At 43.9% G+C, this 18,096-nt stretch overlaps 1 protein-coding gene across 1 annotated transcript in view; it reads right to left on the bottom strand.

The window, feature by feature from the left end:
• SPMIP4 (sperm microtubule inner protein 4) overlaps positions 1-18,096 on the bottom strand; it is a 35,458-nt gene that overhangs the window by 3,195 nt on the left and 14,167 nt on the right. The window contains exons 4-8 of the mRNA XM_065399949.1: positions 11,639-11,668; positions 6,609-6,793; positions 3,267-3,355; positions 1,326-1,500; positions 972-1,063 (exon numbers count right to left, since the gene is read on the bottom strand). Of these exons, the coding sequence (XP_065256021.1) occupies positions 972-1,063; positions 1,326-1,500; positions 3,267-3,355; positions 6,609-6,793; positions 11,639-11,668 (571 nt within the window). The remainder of the gene's footprint in view (positions 1-971; positions 1,064-1,325; positions 1,501-3,266; positions 3,356-6,608; positions 6,794-11,638; positions 11,669-18,096) is intronic.

The following is an 18,096-nucleotide window of genomic DNA, read 5'->3' as shown; positions in this document are numbered from 1 at the left end:
TCCAATCAATTACACCTGTGCAAACTGATTGAAGACAATGGGACTGCACGGGTGTCACTGAGGGCATAAATTGGCCTGCAGAACATTTATTATAGGTAATGATGCATGAGAAGAGAGCAATACAGCTTGATTTTCATATCCGATGTTGAGTTTGCATGGCTGGCAGTTATGAAAACATATTTTTACTTGTATCCTGAGCACATTTAATATTAAAATTATTGAGACAATAAACATGGAACCTCCCGAAGCCATTTTACCCATTGCAGAATAGAACTGCACTTTAAAATAGAATCAGAGAACTCTGAGGGAATTGTACATTCTTGATGCACCGTAAAATAAAAATGCAAATAACTCACATGAAAGTAGCAGAATGGAAAACTATCTCAAAAACCTCAGCTGATTCTGCTTGATAGACAAACAATAACCTGTGATGCTACAAGGACTTTTACCAAATGGAAGCCACGTCTACATGTTATCAAAAAAGACTGAGTCTGATAAAGGCAATAGGCCAGATCCTCAGCTGGTGGCTTCATGGAGCTATGCTGATTTACACTAGCTGAGGATCTGACCCAATGTGTTTCAGCCTCTGCACTGTTGCACCACTCACAAGAGACCTCCCTTCTGATTTGAAGGGTGGCATTACTAATGTTTACAGAGGCAACAAGTACTGTAAAGTGCTGCCATATGCTGGTGACAGCTTTCAAAGATAAGAGAGAAAATGCTACTAAGCAGAGTCGCAATCAAGAAAATTAGTAATTGAACAAATCTTTGATACATTATACAACTTCTGTCTGCAAAACAGACCACCACAGATTTTAACTTATGAATAACTTATCTCCAGTTTAGAGTGAACCTGATCTTGTAAACACATAGTACTGGGACTACTACGGGAAGTCATATCTGGGTCTACTCCTGTCCGTGAACACTACATCTGGTTGCAGGATGAGGTTCTTAGTGATTGCAGTACTTACAAGTTCCACGTCTTCCCCTAATTCTCCAGTTACTCTGCCAATTAGCTTCATGTCGTAATCATCCAGTATGAGGGGGTTCATGGGACCTCTACCTTAATGGAAACATATTTTATTTTCTAGTCTTCTTTGGTTAGACAAATGAGAAGAAATGCTTAGTCACGGGTGTGGAAAAACTCAAATAACTGTTACCCTGTGTAACATTTATCATAAATTCAGCTGCTTTTTAAAAATACCCCAAATCTTGAAACAGGACTCAAAAATGGAAAAATAAATCCATTGGCTAACCCCTTTTGCTGACATCATGTTACCTTTTCTTCTTTATCTCTATTCGTTCATATTAAAAATAATGCATACCTGTGAAATCATGGTTATATGTTGTTATCCACTGGGCCCTTTCTACATTTCGCAGCATGTTGGTTGTCCTTGGAGAGAGATTAGGTTCCAGTGGGTTGCATGTAGCGTTAGGAGCCACAGTCTTTGGTGGCTTTGGATAGTATATCTGACTGCTTCCCTCAACAAATTTAGGAAACTGGAGGAAAAAAAATAAAATAGGTAAAGTATAAAAATCTTGCTGCATCTAGGTGAAGTGACTTTAAGACATGGGGTATCTGTATGTATTTTAAAGTTCTGATATGAAAAAGATTAGAAAATATGGTCCTTTTAGGAAACATTAAGTGGTAGCATGGGTGAGTTGGACGTACATATATTTCTGTAGTAAGGGCCTATGCACCCCTTACTCTTGTGAGCAATCCTTACTGATTTTACTCAGCATTAGCCATTTTCCACACTCTTCATCCAGCAATCTTTCTGTTAAGTTTATCTGATGAATTACTCATGGGGGGTAGTTCGTACACTTTGCGCCACTGGAATTCAGCCCTGCATTACAGTCTAATTAGAATATTTAACATCTGCATAATTCATCTGAAACAAGACACTTTGATTAAAATCTTCATGTGAGGCTCTTCCTTGCTCTCATATTTTCAAGGACACAGTAGGCTGGACCCTATGTACCATTCCTATTAACAGGGTGCTTCATAGGGATTGTCAAGTCAAGAGGCTTGTATCTCTCAATATCCATAGGAAACTGCATCCCCAAAAGCTGTATCTATATCATTTTGTTTACCACTGGCCTGCCCTATACTCTTCATCTTGTCCTAGGTATGTCTTTCATCTAACTTATGCTGAGCAGAGACCTGGTCTTTCTATTCATCTGAAGACAAACAATAGCAGAAGCCTTAACACGAGTGCTGGAACAGGAGGGGTCAGGGGGGTATGACCCCATCACCTTTAAAAGTGGGAGGGCTAAACCCCTCTCACTGTTTACCGTCTGTAAGCGCAAGCGACGAGGCGGAGAGTAGTAAGCGGGGGGCAAGGCCTCGGGGGAAAGAGGCGGTGTGGGAGCAGGAGGGCCTCGGGGGAAAGACGCAGCACAAGGGTGTGGGCTAGGGTTGCCAACTTTGGTTGGACGAATTCCTGGCGATTTCATCACATGACATAATCTTTAATTAAAGATTAATCTTTAAGTCCTGGAGACTCCAGGACAATCCTGGAGGATTGGCAACCCTAGTGTGGGCTTGGGGAGAAGGAGCGGTGTGGGGGTGTGGCTTTGGGGTGAAAGGTTGGTATGGGGGCTCGGGGCAGGGCCATGTTGCCTCTGCCGTTCCTGAGCCTTAACATTTAGGGGCAAGTCCATCCACTCATTCTGTGTTCATGCAGGACCCCCCGCAATGGAACTAGTGTGCTTCAGCTGTGTAAGGCAGAGCTGGATTCAGAGATCTGTGTAGGGGAGGGGCACTTCTTGCACGGCCTGGAGACCAGCGCTGTGGGGAGGGGCTCCCTGTATGGCAACATGAGGACAGGACCAGGGCAAGGCCAAAGAGTATCTGCTGCTACACAGACCCTCCAGTCATGAGGGACTGCAGAGCAGTGGCTCAGTGGCCACTTTGTTAACATAGCATGAGAAATTCCTTCTCCTACATGTCTCTGGGGTACTAAATTGGGCACTGGGAAATGGGTTTTTGCCCCTTAAATCAAAAAGAGCCATTAGCCTGACAGCCTCTCTTAGCTTCTGATCTTATTTATATGGTTTTTTTGGTGAATGAAAGATCTTTCCTAAAATGACGGCTGTTTGTTTTGACTACACTGTGCTCTATTCAGGGCTTGAATAGGTTTGTAACAGCAATTAATTTGAAACACAGTCAGGGATCTTTATTTCTTCTAAATCAGTTTTACAAGGGTTCGGTTTTGTTTGATAAAAAAATGTGAATTTTCCTAATCACAGCAACAACTACCTACATGAAAGTATGCATGTTGTCCTGGCCAATGCAAGGCCTCCTTCTGGGAGTCAGATGGAATGTTGATGACTTCATGTCTGTATGGATTACCTAAATGGTTCAGAAAAAAAAAAAAAGGCAATAGTATAATATCCATCAGGAAGAGCCAGGGACAGAAGAAGAGAGAAAAGTTCATTGCTGGCTGAGGTTTGCACACAAATCATCCTCTCTGGGTTGGGTTTTATTGCAAGGGCTCTTGTTTAATAAAATTGACACCAATTTGGCAAGACTCTCACTGCATTCTCCCTGTATAGTTTTACAAGTACAAAACGCTACAGGATAAGTAAGAACTGGTGAATTATAACGTTGGCCCTCTGCCCATAAAACCACATCCAGAGGTGGAACTGAACGCCACTGACGAATGAAGTAGCCTAACTGACTGAGCACAGGCCTGGAGCAACTGAGCCCTGGTCTACGCTACAAACGTATGTCGCTATAATGACATCACTCAGGGGGGTGATGCAGTTATACTGGCTGAACTCCAGGTGTGGACAGCACTATGTTGATGGGAGAGCTTTTCCCGTCAAAATAACTACCGCCTCTCGGGGAGGGGGAGTATCTACAGTGACAGGAGAAGCTCTCCCGTTGGCATAGGTAGCATCTTCCCTGAGCGCTACAGTGGCACAGCTGCAGCGCTGCAAGTGTAGACAAGCCCTGAGTTCTGATCCTGGCTCTGCTGTGTGGCCTCCCTGCCTCAATTTCCATCTCTGCAAAAATGGGAATAATGTCTACCTCACAGCAACATTGTCAGGCTTAACTAATTAATGGCTGCATAGCGCTTTGTAGATGTAAAGTGCTATATAAAGGCACAAAGGGTGGGATTCACAAAGGTACGCAGGCACCAAACTCCCCCAGAAATCAAGTCAAGTCAATGGGAGTTTGGTGCCTAATACCTTTGTGAATATCACTGTAGCAAGCAGCCGACTCACCAGCGCGGCACCTCCTGCTGGTCGTCTGGGAATTAGCTCTTTCCAGCCTCAGAGCGCCTCCTGCTGGCCGGTTTCTCCCTGCCGGTACCTGCTTCCTCATCACTCTCCACCACTTATACTTCGGGCACTTCAGGCCCCCTTATCTGGGTCTCTCCTCCCAGGGGAACCCCCTCCCCTATGCCCACCTTGCCTCAGTGGCTACTGCCAGTCATCATCTAGCCCCCTTTCTCTGGGGGGAACTGCAGTCTGCAGTGGCCACTCATCATTAGCAAGGGGGTTGGACCTGCTGCCTTTCTAGCCCCCAGCTGTCTCCCTGCAGCCCCAGTACCTCCTCTGGCCTTCCTGCCAGGCCTCAGCCTGGGAGGTAGTCAGGTCTGAGCTCCCCAGCTCAGCCTGCCCCTTCCCCAGCACTGCTCTGCCGAAGGTACCCTGTCTCTCCCAGGCAGCTAGGCCCTTCTCACTCTAGGGCTGGAGTGAGACTCTCACAGCTCCTTACCCACAGCCCTCTTATCAGGGCCAGCTGTGGCCAGCTACCTAGCCAGCCTCCCTCAGCTGTTCTCACTCCTTTTATCCCAGGAGCGGGGTAACCACCCTGCTACAATCACCCAAAGTATTCTTTATATCATTTAAGTGATAAAAGCCAGTCTAGGTTACCTGAGCCCTCAGTCTAGATTTCCATCTCCCCAAATAAAAGCAAACTGCAGTAAATAAGCTTTTGTCCCGGCCTGCCCACATAAGTTAGATCATACAGAGGAACAACGAATAAAGTCAAAGAATTTTCGAAGAGCGGTCATTTGCTGCTTCTAAAGTAATTCTTAACCCGATAAGCTTTGCTGGGAATAGACCATGGCCTCCAATGATCCCCTGTTGAGCAAAAATAGGTTTTGCAACCCACCTCCACACATCTGATTAGAATTGTTTAGTGTGAATGGAGAACAGTAAAAAGCGGAAGAGAGATTAAAAAAAAAAAGTACTTCCAATGTTATATGCTTTGTGAAAAGGTTTTGTTTTTGGCTGACCAAAGTAGCCCCATATCATACAACCCTCTTAAACATCACTGTTCAGCACAGTGACAGTGACTAGGGAAGGTAGCTGATTAATGCAAATTGACCTGCTGCTTAATGTCAGAAGCTCCTACTGAACTGAAAAGCTTCTTATCCCTCCAGCATATGCTGCTTCTCTTTTAAACAGAGTACCAAACTGTGCCTGGCTCACACAGACGGGGAGCAGAGATGCTGGCAACTGCACCAAGAGTCCTGCTATTCTGGAAAAGAAATGCCCGTCCTGCCCCCACACCTAAATGCCACGGGGTGCTAACGACAACATGTGTGCTAGTTAACCCAGACAGGAGAGTGGCAAAAAGCATACACACTTCAACACAGAGATTGTGATCTGGAGAAATGGGGGCAAAGCCAGAGCTCTACATTTTACCAGAGCACTGGGCCAGATTCTAAGCCCCTTACTCGTACTGAATCTCACTGGGACCACTTGTGGAGTAAGATGCTACTCAATGTGAGTAATGAGTGACAGTAATTTACTGCTTGTCTGAGCAGCATTAGTTTGCTGTTAGAAATGATTTCACCTTGGTGGGGTAAAATATAAACAGTTCAGTGACTGTTTAAACATACAGGAGTCATCCGCAAACAGTGAGTGTGTGGGTTTCATCTCAGCCCTGGTCTACACTACAAACTGATGTCGGTATAATTATGTCGCTCATCCACACTTCTGAGCGAAGTAGTTATACCAACCGAACCCCTGGTGCAGACAGCACTGTGTCGATGGGAGGGCTTTTCCCGTCAACATAGCAGCTACTGCCTCTCGAGGAACTGGAGTACCTCCGGCAATGGGAGAAGCTCTCCTGTTGGCTTAGGTAGTGTCTTCACTAAGCGCTACAAGGGCATAGCTGCACTGCTACAGCGCTGTAAGTGTAGACAAGTCCTCAGACTGCAAGGGGCTTGGAAAAGTTTGCTGCATGTTTTTGTACCCCATGACCTCTCACTGCACATTCTGCCATTTGTAAACATCTGGGTCTCATCCCTGGTGTAACTATCATGGTTAATGGAGCTACTTCAGGGTGGAATTTATTTGGCCCAGGATTTGCAAACTTTTGATCTCTGCCATAGCTTTTTCTAGCTCCTCTCACTGACAGTTACTACCAATAATTATTCCCATGACTGGAGGACATTGTACACTAAATTTTATGCTTCACCTTTGTAGGAAATCGAAACGATGGCAGCATGCTTGGTACCAACATGCGATGCTCCAGCTTAAGCCAAGCTGCTTAGCTCTGTCGCTATTATTTTCACACACTGGCTTCATTTCACCAAAATCACAAACATTTGAGAACACCAAACAAATGCCAAATGCTGCTTTACCTTTGGTCTTTCTTAAAACAATCACATCATAAGCCTTTGTAGGGCCGTTGGGATGAAAAGGTTGATGGCTGCTTGCTTGAATGCCAGTGTCTTGATCCTCTGGTGATTTAAAGTTTGGGAACATGGCATATCTGGAGATGTGTGTCTGGTAGGGGTGTGAAACTGGAAACGGCAGGGATAATTGTCTTGGATTGATTTTAGATGGAAAGAAAAACAGAAACAAAGTTACCTTACTTTAAATAAATATAGATTTGTCTTAATATTAAAACAATATATTGTATATCCGACTGGGCCAAATTCATCCCTGGAATAATTCTGCTGAAGTCATTGGAGTTACACCCGGGAGGAATTTGATCTTCTGTGTTTAAAACAGACATTGGGTCATTGCTTGTCAGACACTTGTAAGGAGATGCAATAATTGCTCAACTGAGAGGAGGCATGAGAGGCAAAGAGGAGGGGGTCCTTTAGTTTCTTTAACCTCTCCTGCCCTTACCTCACCAAGAATTCCCACTGCTCACCCCCAGACCTCTGAGGCTCTTTCCCTGTTCCCTCCCCTTGTTCCTATGTAAAAAAGGATAAATTTTCTTTGTAGTTGCAACCCTTGGGGCCAGCATTTGGGCCACGGAGGTGCCTCTACAGGCAAAGGGGCATTAAATAAGACTGTATAGTTTGCATGTCTCTAGGACGAGCTCTGCAATTGTGGGAGCATGAAGACCAAGACTAATATCTGATCTCTACTTGCTAATTAGAGATGGACCCAAATCAAGACTTTGGGAGAGGGTGGTGGTGTTTGAAATCAGAGCCCAGATCCAGATCAGAATTTTGTAAGAGGCCCCTACCAACATAATCTTCATGCTACCTACAACTCTACCTGGGCCTACGCTGCCTTCCTTGGGGAGGTCATCCACAGCTTCATCCTGCAGAGTAACATTACCCTTTCAGGCTCATGACCACATACACTTTACAGCCATCCTCTCTGTTAGAAAGGTGCTCCTGTTTCTATACTAGTACATGATAGGAGGCTCAGCAGAGACAGGTACCCACAATAGAGTAAGTAAAAGACTGAAGAACTCACATGAGAAACTTTCAGGGATAGTATTTTCCTACAGACTCAAGAACTGGCATAGGAGAAGGTGGAGCAGGTGGAGGACAGCGTGACAAGACAAAAACCAGACACAAGAAGCAGAAAAAAAGTATGGAGGGAGGGAAAACAGAGGAGAAAACCAATCGCAACAGAAATAGCACCCCCCTGCCTCACACATAAGAAGTGCAAGCTTCAGAAAAGCAAATGGAGGCCATAAGAACTGTGTAAGAAGAGTGAAGGCACGTGAGGGGAGATGCCATCTAACGTAGGAACACTGAAATGAACTGAGGTACTGTCAGACAGCCAAAAGAAGGATGGAAAAGAGGAGAGTAGAAGGGAAGACAAGGCCTGTTTAGTGGCCTAGTATAGTAGTAATGCACTGCTCTGGCATGTGTGAGAGCAAGGTTCTTTTTCTAGACTTACGTCTGTGCGTGGAAAAAGGGGGACTGTAGTTGTGTTGACTGCCTCTTGCTGGGAGAATGCTACAGTACCATTGTCTAGGCACATGTAGGCCTCAATCCAACAAAGCCCTTAACAAAGGCACTTAAAGTTAAGCATGAGTAGTCCCACTGAAGTCACTTTGCTGGATCAGGGCATTGGTCAATATAGAGGGAACACCAAAGTGCTTAACTGCTTTGTTGGCTTCACATCTTAATGCTACAATTCAACTACGGTAACTGGCAACTATTTTATTGGTGTAAAATAAAAAGTCAAATACAAACTGAACATGTCTTCTAATATTAATTTTAACTCAGTACTGCAGAAAAGATCATACACATTAGTAAGCAGAAGAAAGCTAGTAAATAACATGTGTTCTAAAGACTTGGAGCAACTTACATTAAAAAAAAAAAAAGGCAGGAGGAATGAGGAGGTGCTGCTTCCTTACAGGCTATAATGATCTTTGGCAATAAACGAACTTATGACTTCTAAACCCAAAGATCAAATCTTTTAAGTGCATGGACTTTGTACATAATGAGTCACATTTACTAATGTTTACTTTTAGGTGGAAAAGAGGGGCAAATTCTAGCCTCAGCTCCTAGCACAGATCCCACTGAAGCTAATGGGTACTAGGCCTGTGCATCTAAACTCAAAATTTGGCCCAAAGAAAATGTTTTTTCTGGCTGGGGGTGCTAAGGGAGAGTGCCACCCTGGACACCGAGAACTGGGATTTCACTGAGTCTCTCTCATATTGCTGGGGCTGCTGTTTTCAGCTTTCAATTACTGAATGGTGAGGAAATCAAAGAACTAAATAAAAAATCCTAAAACATTGTGACAAGTGCAATAACAGGGATCCAGGGGTCTGTCCTGAGGGAAACAAACACTGGGATTCTATTTTAATAGAAGGGAATAGCATGATCTCGGTTCTCTAGAAAACTCTAACATGAAAGTTTACAGCATCTTATTGTGAGCAGACACCTTTTCCAAACTGCTTTAAAAAACACAGCCCACGCACTGTGTATAGGCCAACCTCACCCCTTTTGTGGGGCTGTACTCCACTAACCAAAAGATCAACAATAAGCTAACAAAAAATAGCTTGGCCAGGGGTTCTCACAACAAATTTTTGGTGGCCTCAGAGTGCAGCCATCAACTCTTGCTCTGACAATTGTTCCTAAAATACTTAATTAACTTTAGGAAAAACCAATAAATATGCACCTGCCCTTGTCCAAATCATTATTTATTTATGTAAGGGTTTTTTTATTTGCAGATTTAATAATAAAAATAATGTACAGTTGTCTCTATTCTTTAATGGACCTAAACAGAATACAGGCACAAATAAGGTGCTTTGTATGTTCTTGTCTTTTTTGTTGCTGTTTCTTTTGCTTTTTTGGTTGCTTTTTTTTAGGCTTGCTAGCTAGTAAGTCTGCTGCTGTGAAAAGTGATACTTGTATGTTAATTCCATAGCCTCCCAGCCAGCTACTAAGTCTGTAGTAAAAAGTGATATTAACAAATATCACTTTTCATAGCAGATTTACTCAGCCCGGGCAAGCCTGGGGATAAATTAAGCCTTGGATGGGGAGGTGGGTAGGGAGGCAGCAGAGGCCAGGGGCAATGGCAGGAGGGGGTAAGCCCAGGGCCGGAGCCTGGAGCCCGGTGCCTGGGGGATGGAACCCAAAGTCCCGTGGCCATAGTCTGGGGCCTGAGGCACAAGCCTGAAGTCCTGTGGCCGGGGGATGGAGCCCACCACCACGCAGCTGGAGCCCAAAGCCCCGTGGCTGGAGCCTGCTGCCCACCACCCCAGGGCTGAAGTCCGACCCCATTGCCTCCAGGAAGGTGGGGAACTCACTGGCTGCCTGCTCCTCCAGTTTGTGTCTCCAGAGGGGGGCTGGGCCCAACCCCTGCTGGGGACTCTCGGGGAGTGGCTGCTGCTTACCTCCCCACACCCCACCCAATCACTGCCCAGGAGGCTGTGGCCACAAGAAAAATCCCTGGTGGCTGCATGTGGCCACAGTGACTGCATCTGACAAATGATGGCTTAGACTTTCTGACCAATCTTGGCTTTAGCTAGTCTGCTATGCCCATACCCTAGATACTTTCTTCACTAAACAGGAGCTTCCCCTTCTCCCTGCCCATATATCTAAGTGGGGTAATGAGGTGTGACCATAAAAGCCCTTCCGTGCCCAATGACAAAGGGTTCAATGTCATGTAACAGCAACTTCTATCAACCCTGACAAACACATTGCTGTCATGATATTTATCTATAAGGAATGTCATGTAAGATATTAAATGAAAGCTGGTGACACAGTGGTCATTCATATCATTGTGAAATGTGTCCCTTGACACTACCTAAGGCATTATGGATACTTACTGATATTATGCTTTAACATCTGTAACCAAACAAATGGAGAAACAGGTTTTCTTCCAGACAAGAGGGAGGCTAGTTATCTCTCTGTCTCTAATGTAAATTGAGCATGGTGATGCCAGAGACAAGGGAGAGTTCATTTGCATGGGAGGCACGCAGGAGGAGCAAATTAATGCAAGGATGTGAAATCAGGATGGGAAGACACGAGTAGTCTGAACCCCAGGGGTTCATCCTGACTTTGCTGACAAAAACAATAAACTTTGAGGAATTTAAAGAGAAGCCAAAAGACATTTTGGATCCATCCCTGAGGGAATAAAGAGGTCAGCGCTCTTTGCATCTATGAACGATGGATCCCAGCCATGTGGGTTGGTGACACTGAGAAATGGCTGTAGGTGAGAAAACTGCTTTCGACAATGGTTGGAGCCTGCTACGGTTACATGTAGTCCCTTAGAAGTGAGTTAAACTTTTGTTTTATTTGTTACCATTTCTGTTTCTATTATCTTTGCTTAGTGTCACTTAAATCTCTGTTCTTTATTAATAAACTTTTTCTTGTTTTATTATCAAGTCAGCTCAATGCTGTTGTATTAGAGTAAGGTGTGAATGCTCAGCTGAATCAACAGGCTGTGTATTTTGTCTCTTTGGAGACACCAGACTTGACAGGCTCTTCCAAGGGGCTTGGGGGCTAGGGTGTATCAAGTGTTAGCTGCAAGGCAAAGAGGGCTGGGAAAGGCCCTAGGGAGTTTGTTTGGCTGGCTAACAAGCTGGGGTGACAGGGAGTTGTTACTCAGTTTAACACCAACACATCTCTTTTGCTAAAACAGAAGAGTAACAAGGTCATTCATAACCCAGAGAAAGAATCATATGTGGCACTAGCAAGAGTGAATCAGCAAAATGCATTTAGACCTTAGCCATAAGCCAGCAAGATCAACACCTGCTAAGAGGGCGGGGTGCTTTGGACAAGAACTAATAAATTTACCATTGTATGTGTTCATTCTGTAGTGAGATCTCTCTTTATTTACTAGTGCTAACTTTCCCCTTATCTATTGCCAGAGTACTTAAACTATATCAGTGCGGATATAAAATAGAGGAACTGCCTTTCTTTTAAGGCACAAAGAAAAAGGTACAATATAAGTGATATAAACTTACTCGACTGAATTATCTGGAGGTTTAGGAAGCCTGTATTAGAGAAAAGAAAATATTAGGTGATTAATTTGGAGTGATCCATATTCATTGTGATTCCCTCTCCCCTTTTTATCTAAATCAGTACAATCAACAAACATTAGAGACAAATTAATATGTAATAAACACAGATAATACTCTCACTGATATCAGTCTCTGGGTGTGAAAGTCCTTTACATGTTTAGGTGCCAAAATATGAAAGCTCAATGGGTGGTGTGGGTGTGTCATTTTAGAAGAAACAGGAAAAAAATAATCAACCTCTGACATTTCCTTGTAACGAGCCCTGCCTTAGTAAACATCACTCGCTAGTACTTTTAAAAAATTGAACCCTTTTTATCAGTAATGCAAAACAGAAAAATCTGAAAATATATCCACTCTATTCACAGTATTAGTGGAGAAATTATATATTCATTTTTCAATGATAAATTTTTTATTATTCATGGTAGAGACTTATTTTTTTAAAGCAGTAAGGTGGAGGAAAACACTAATTCTGGAGAGCAAAACTTTAATCACTGAGTCTCTTGGCTCTACCATCAAGCCAGAAGGAGTCCTAGACTTATTCTGCAAGAATCAGAAAGTCTTTCAAAACTGGAGAATTCAATAAATATACTGTATGTATGACATAATCTAGCTGGGTGGCACTCCCTTCCTGCCCCCCATCTAGCCTTGGTCCCAGTAGTGCCTCTTCCCCCACCCCCGCAATGTTCCTCAGCACCCCCTAGGGGGTGCACTCCACAGTTTGGGGACCTCTGGTCTAAGTATATGCCATTTGGATATTTCAAAGGACAATTTATTAAGTTCCCAGGTCCTCGAAATAGAGAAATGCACAAAACATCATTTGTACAGTTGATTGTTCTCTATGTCTCTCAAGAGAGTATTGTTCAGAATGAAGGGCCGAGGACCAGTGGGAGTTGTGCCGCTCGCTCCGTGGCCTAATGTTATCCTAAATTCATAATACCAAGGAGATTTTGTCATGTCAGCCTCTTTTTCAAGCAGCTATGCACAACAGGGGCTTGTGATTAAAGCACGTTTCAGAAATTGTCCACACAGGGGTGCTGGAACAATTTGTATAGTGGCAGTGCTTAGAGCCATTGAACCAAACTGTAAACCCTGCATATAATGGAATCCACTTCAAGCCAGGGGCTACAGCAGCACCCCCAGTACCCCTAGTTCCAGCACCTATGTGTCCACATAGGACGTCTGTCCTTGGAAAAACGGAGAACAATTAAAGACTAACCAGGATGGTTTCAGGCTGCGGTTAACATCTTTCTTCCATAAAAGAGGAAGCTCAGTGGATGCAGTATATTTAGATTTCACATCCCAACTCCTGCACTGACTTTTTCAAAGGTAGGCAGAATGGATTTTTCCCTTTTCTCCCCCTTATTTTTATCTTTTCTTTGTATTTTCTGACCCCTATGATCTCCATTACTCTCTCTGACCGTATCATCTCCTCCTTTGCATCTCCTTCTCCCCTTGCTTCTCTTCTGCTTTAAGGACATGATCTCAAGCCCATTGATGTCAGGAGAAAGAGTCACTAAGGAGATCAGGCCCTATGCTCATGTGATTGCAATGCTACTGATATTTAGGCTTGGTCTACACTACAGTTAGGTTGACATAAGGCAGCTTATGTCGACCTATGTCAGTGTCTACACTACCGTCTTGCTTCCGCCAATGTAAGTGCCATACTACACCGACATAATAACTCCATCTTCAAGAGAGAGATAGGGCTTATTTCCGTGTAATTAGGGCAATGCAGTGTCTCTATAGAGCTCCATAAAATTGACAAGAAAGCTGGCTCCCAGCTCCCCAGCCCAGCTGCTGCGGGGTCTCCCTCCAAGCTGGGCTGCTACCCAAGCTCCCGGCTTGGACAGCCACCCGGGCTCTCCAATGTCAGCCCTGCTGCCCCCCGGGGTCCTGGCTCTCCACTCCCCCCCAGGAGCACAGCAGCTGACCGGACTCCGGGTGCGGATCTCCCTGCTGGAGGTGAGAAGCCCCAGGACATCAGACTGCGGTGGCTGTAAGCCTACCTAACATGGGTGGACTTAAGATTGTAGTGTAGACATGCCCTTAGAAGTGCTACTAACACTGGCTCTTGTAATTAGACAGCATGCCTGCTGTCCCAGAGCTATGTCATTACTTCACATCAGTCACTATGGGGGTACCCATAGCCAGGTTCTACTCCTGGCTCTGCCTCTGGCCTGCTGGGTGACCTTGGGCAAGTCATGTCACTGCTCCCTGCCTCAGTTTCCCCATCTGTAAAATAGGGATAAGATACTGATCTTTGTAGAGTGCTTTGAGATCTACTGATAAAAAAGCACTGTATAAGAGCACTATGTAAGGTATTAGCATGAATTATTGTTTATTTAAATGAAGAGCTGTCTGTCAGGCAGTATAGGATCTAAAGCATATGGATTTGACTTTTGCACAGGGCTGCTGATCTCTGAAGGGGAAAAGACAGAGTGAGAACACTGGAATATTATGGGCATGTGTATTTAGAGGGGTTTCTGGAGGGATTCCTGCTCTCTGGGCAAATGAAACCCTTTTTAGGGTTTTCTCCCTGCCCCAGAAGGACAGCCAATCATTAAAACCCCGAGTTTCCATATTTTCCCTTTTGAGATAATCTCGGATTCCTGTTAAACCTATGAATTGGAGAAGCCTGTACAATTCATCTCCTTGTTAGTTCTGTTTCATATCTTAAATGCAAAGCATGGTCAGTTATGGATCTGTTTTTAAGGCCATTTCACTTTTGATCACTAAACAGAAAATGTGGGGAGAGGGTCGTGTCACACAGTAACACTCAGTATAATCACTGTGTGATGTGATATCTCACAAAATTTCGTCACAAGCTAACTCGTGCCTCCACTAAAATGAACAAAGATAATTGCTTTTCTTTTTATATGCGATAGTTACAGAGATCATAGGACTTCAACAAATGTCAAATTCTGACAATCATTTACATACTGTTATTTTTGTAACCACTTGGATTTTCAGGACATGCTTGGTAATTACAGCTGAGAGCCTGACACTGTGCCTGCCTTGGGAATCTAAGCAGTTATAGAAATAACTGCATTTACACAAATGCAATTTTTAAAAGTTTATTCATCCGACTAATACTTATATTTAGTTTTTCACCTCTTCAGTTAGATACATTAATTTTCTGGCCACAGGCAGATGGAAATGTGTAAATACCAGCATAGGGCTTGATTCTCCTTTCAGGTGCACTGGTTTTACATGAGTGTAACTCCACTGACTTCAATGGAGCTATTTCTGATTTACTCCCATGTAAGCAAGAGGAGATTCAGTCCCATATGTGCTTTGGGGAGGGAGGATTATTTATTTGTAGATGTTTCTATAGCACTCAACATTGGAATATCTAAACTCTAGGTAGTAAGAAAGTAGCAGTAAACTTGCACTTTCAATAGCAGAACGTACTTTATAGAAGCTTTTAGGGCCTGAGTACATAAACAACCAAAAAAGCCTGAACTTCACATTTTCAGAAGCGTCCACTAATTTGGGGTGCCTTCATTTTTCAAAAACAACAAGGAGTCCGGTGGCACCTTAAAGACTAACAGATTTATTTGGGCATAAGCTTTCGTGGGTAAAAAACCTCACTTCTTCAGATGCAAATCTCAAATTCGGGAACCAAACACTGAAGGCACTCAAAATTAGTGGATATTTTTGAAAATGTGGGCCTATGCCATTAAAAGAGACAGGAAGGGGATAGTAATTGGGCCAAATTTGGCTGTCCCAGTTACATCAATATCTTCACTGGAGTTGCTTTGGGTTTATGCTAGAGTTCACAAGCATTGTAACAGATTTACACAGGTGCAACCAGGAACCGAATTTGGCCTTATATATATGTCACACGTTATAGTCCTTCAAACTAACCAGCTCTATCAGAATATTACATGCAATCTGTAAAGAAAAGTACAGTGTGCCTATTTACTCACACTTATAACAGAGGAATGATAGTTATGGGACTGTCGACTTTTACCTATATTTGTGTGTTCGTGGAGTTTATAGTCAGCCTAAAATTTACTCTGATCTGAAATTTTTGTTTAAATTATTTCTCCTTTTTTATGTTATAAAAGTGCAGAACAGAAGTTTTGCTTTCAGATCGTATTAGATTGTATATGCCTTGGGATACCATATGTTTGTGTAATCCACTGGTCAGTGCATGTTACAGGTTCCCCTCCCTCTATGAGCAGGCCACAACAGCTATGGGTCTGTTACAGCCCCCAGCTACTGGGCCTGGCTCAAGATGTAAAGACTCTGCTTTTTAGCTCTAGAAGTCCTCAATTCAATCCCTGGTTGGTCAAGACGGATGCTGTCATGTGTGTACAGCAACGAGCATACGGGGGGCAATGAGCTAGTAGTAGCCACACCAATTTTTGTACATCAGGGCACAGACATGGTTTCTTTTCAGAGACAGCTAGTCTATTCAAAGTATTGGCTTTGCGTACTTTTATAGTTTTTGGAAACAATAATTCCTTCCGCTCCCTTCACTGTATGGTGCACAGTGGGGTGGCGGCTTAACAGTTCAGAAATACTACTGGGGGACACAGCTCGAAGGCAGCTTCTTGGGATGTCTCCCCCCAAACCCTCCCATGCACTTTGAGCGCCTCTGTAGAAAATGGGCTGCCTGGAGGCAGTCAGCTTAGTGTGGTAGGAAAGGGTCAGGTTGTGGTGGTGGGGGATGGACCTGAAGAATGGCCGCTCTAAGTGGTACATTCCACCACTCCTGCACACTAAGTCTGTGTGAAAAATCTAAATAGATTAGAAATGGCATTTACTCATCCTACGCACTCAGTGACCCTTTGGGATGGATCACAGGTAATAACTGGCAGCCAATGGTGCGACAACTGCAAGCTTGTGAGGCTGACACTGGTGTGGGGGCAGGACCAGAGAGGAGTGTGGCTGGACATACCATTATCTAGTGAGCCCCGGATCACTGGCATGAGGAGAAGGATTTTCTACAAGGCCTAGATGGATTTTTGTGGCCCCACCCCTTGCACAGAATCCCTTGGATTGGGAGGGTAAATGTGGGTCTCTGGTGGCACATCAGAGCTCCCGCAAGGGGCTGATTACCTTGTTCTCCTCTGTATGTTTTTAACCGGGAGGAAAGATATGGCCCAGTGTTCATTCATTTTGAAAGGCAGTTCCTGTATATGCAAAGCCATTCATTGTCATGCAAAACTACATAAGGATTTGTGGTTATGACAAATGCACAGTAATCCCATTATGGTATATGACATCTAGTTACTGCAAATGCACCGTGACTCATTTTCCATGCGAGACTGTAATGGCTCAAAAGAGCCATCACAAGCTATAATGTCAATACACCGAGTATTAAGAGCTCCCTAGTAAGTCTGCAGAGCAGCACTCAGCCAGTGGTTTTCAACACAGATTTCGCAAGGCTATCGCCATCTTACAGTTTGATACCGCAGGGAGAGTACTGAAAGTTACATAAATGTCTTCGCTCTGAAAGACCTGTGAGTATGAATGTGACAAATTTTCTAGGCATTTTAAAAAAGATCTGCTCTTTCTTTACAACATAAAAAAAAATTTCTTTCAAGGATGAAATAGGAGTAAATATGATCTTATGGAAACGATGAACAGAGACTGAAATATTAAAAAGAGCATAGAAACATCGGAAGCCTTCTCTTTCAGGTTACATTTTAATTTTAAAAATAATTAAGAAAATTTATCAATGCACTCTCAACTAAAACATCCCTGGGCCACGGCAGCGTTCTATTCAGTATGCACTGGGCCAAATAGCGATCTGTCCCTGTGGCAACATGCCTCCTCCCCTCATGTAGCCTGCCCAAAGCAGTCCCTGGAAAGGGGTCATGGGCCAACAAGCATGCAGAGTGGGGCTAGTACACTAAGGGGAGCAACCTCACTGCCTGCACTTGGGGTGGGCCAGAATAGGAACGACTGAATTTGGGATTATGAGGATACAGTGGAAGAGGTGGAAGAAGCTGTTGCCTGAGAAGCTGTTCTGTGCCTTGGGTTGGGGATGGATTTCACTCCACAACCCTCCCATACTTCATCTGTTGTCCCAGCCTTTATGCAGGCAGAGTGAATTCTCTCCAATAAGAATTACAATTTACAAGGCATTCATGTGGCCATCAAAATATAAGGGGACAAATCCTTGTCATTCTCGTGAAATCAATGAAGTTACATCAGAAATGGATTAGGCCCATGAAGTGTAAAATAAAACCAAGTCAGCTGGCTGAACATTCCAGGTGAATGAGAGGCGATCTGAAACCCACCCAAAGAAAAAGACTGAGTTAAAGATGAAACTCTTATTTATCTTTAATCCACTGGGCCTGATCCTGCATTTCTTGCATACCTGCTGGGGTATAGTGCAAAGATTGGCAGGGCTGAGCTCAGTGTGCATAGATACTTGTATTACACCACTA

Source organism: Emys orbicularis, chromosome 2 (genome assembly GCF_028017835.1).
Source record: "Emys orbicularis isolate rEmyOrb1 chromosome 2, rEmyOrb1.hap1, whole genome shotgun sequence".
NCBI classification, from domain to species: domain Eukaryota; kingdom Metazoa; phylum Chordata; order Testudines; family Emydidae; genus Emys; species Emys orbicularis.
Note: the sequence above shows the minus strand (reverse complement) of the source record. Positions and strands in the feature narration are given on the sequence as shown.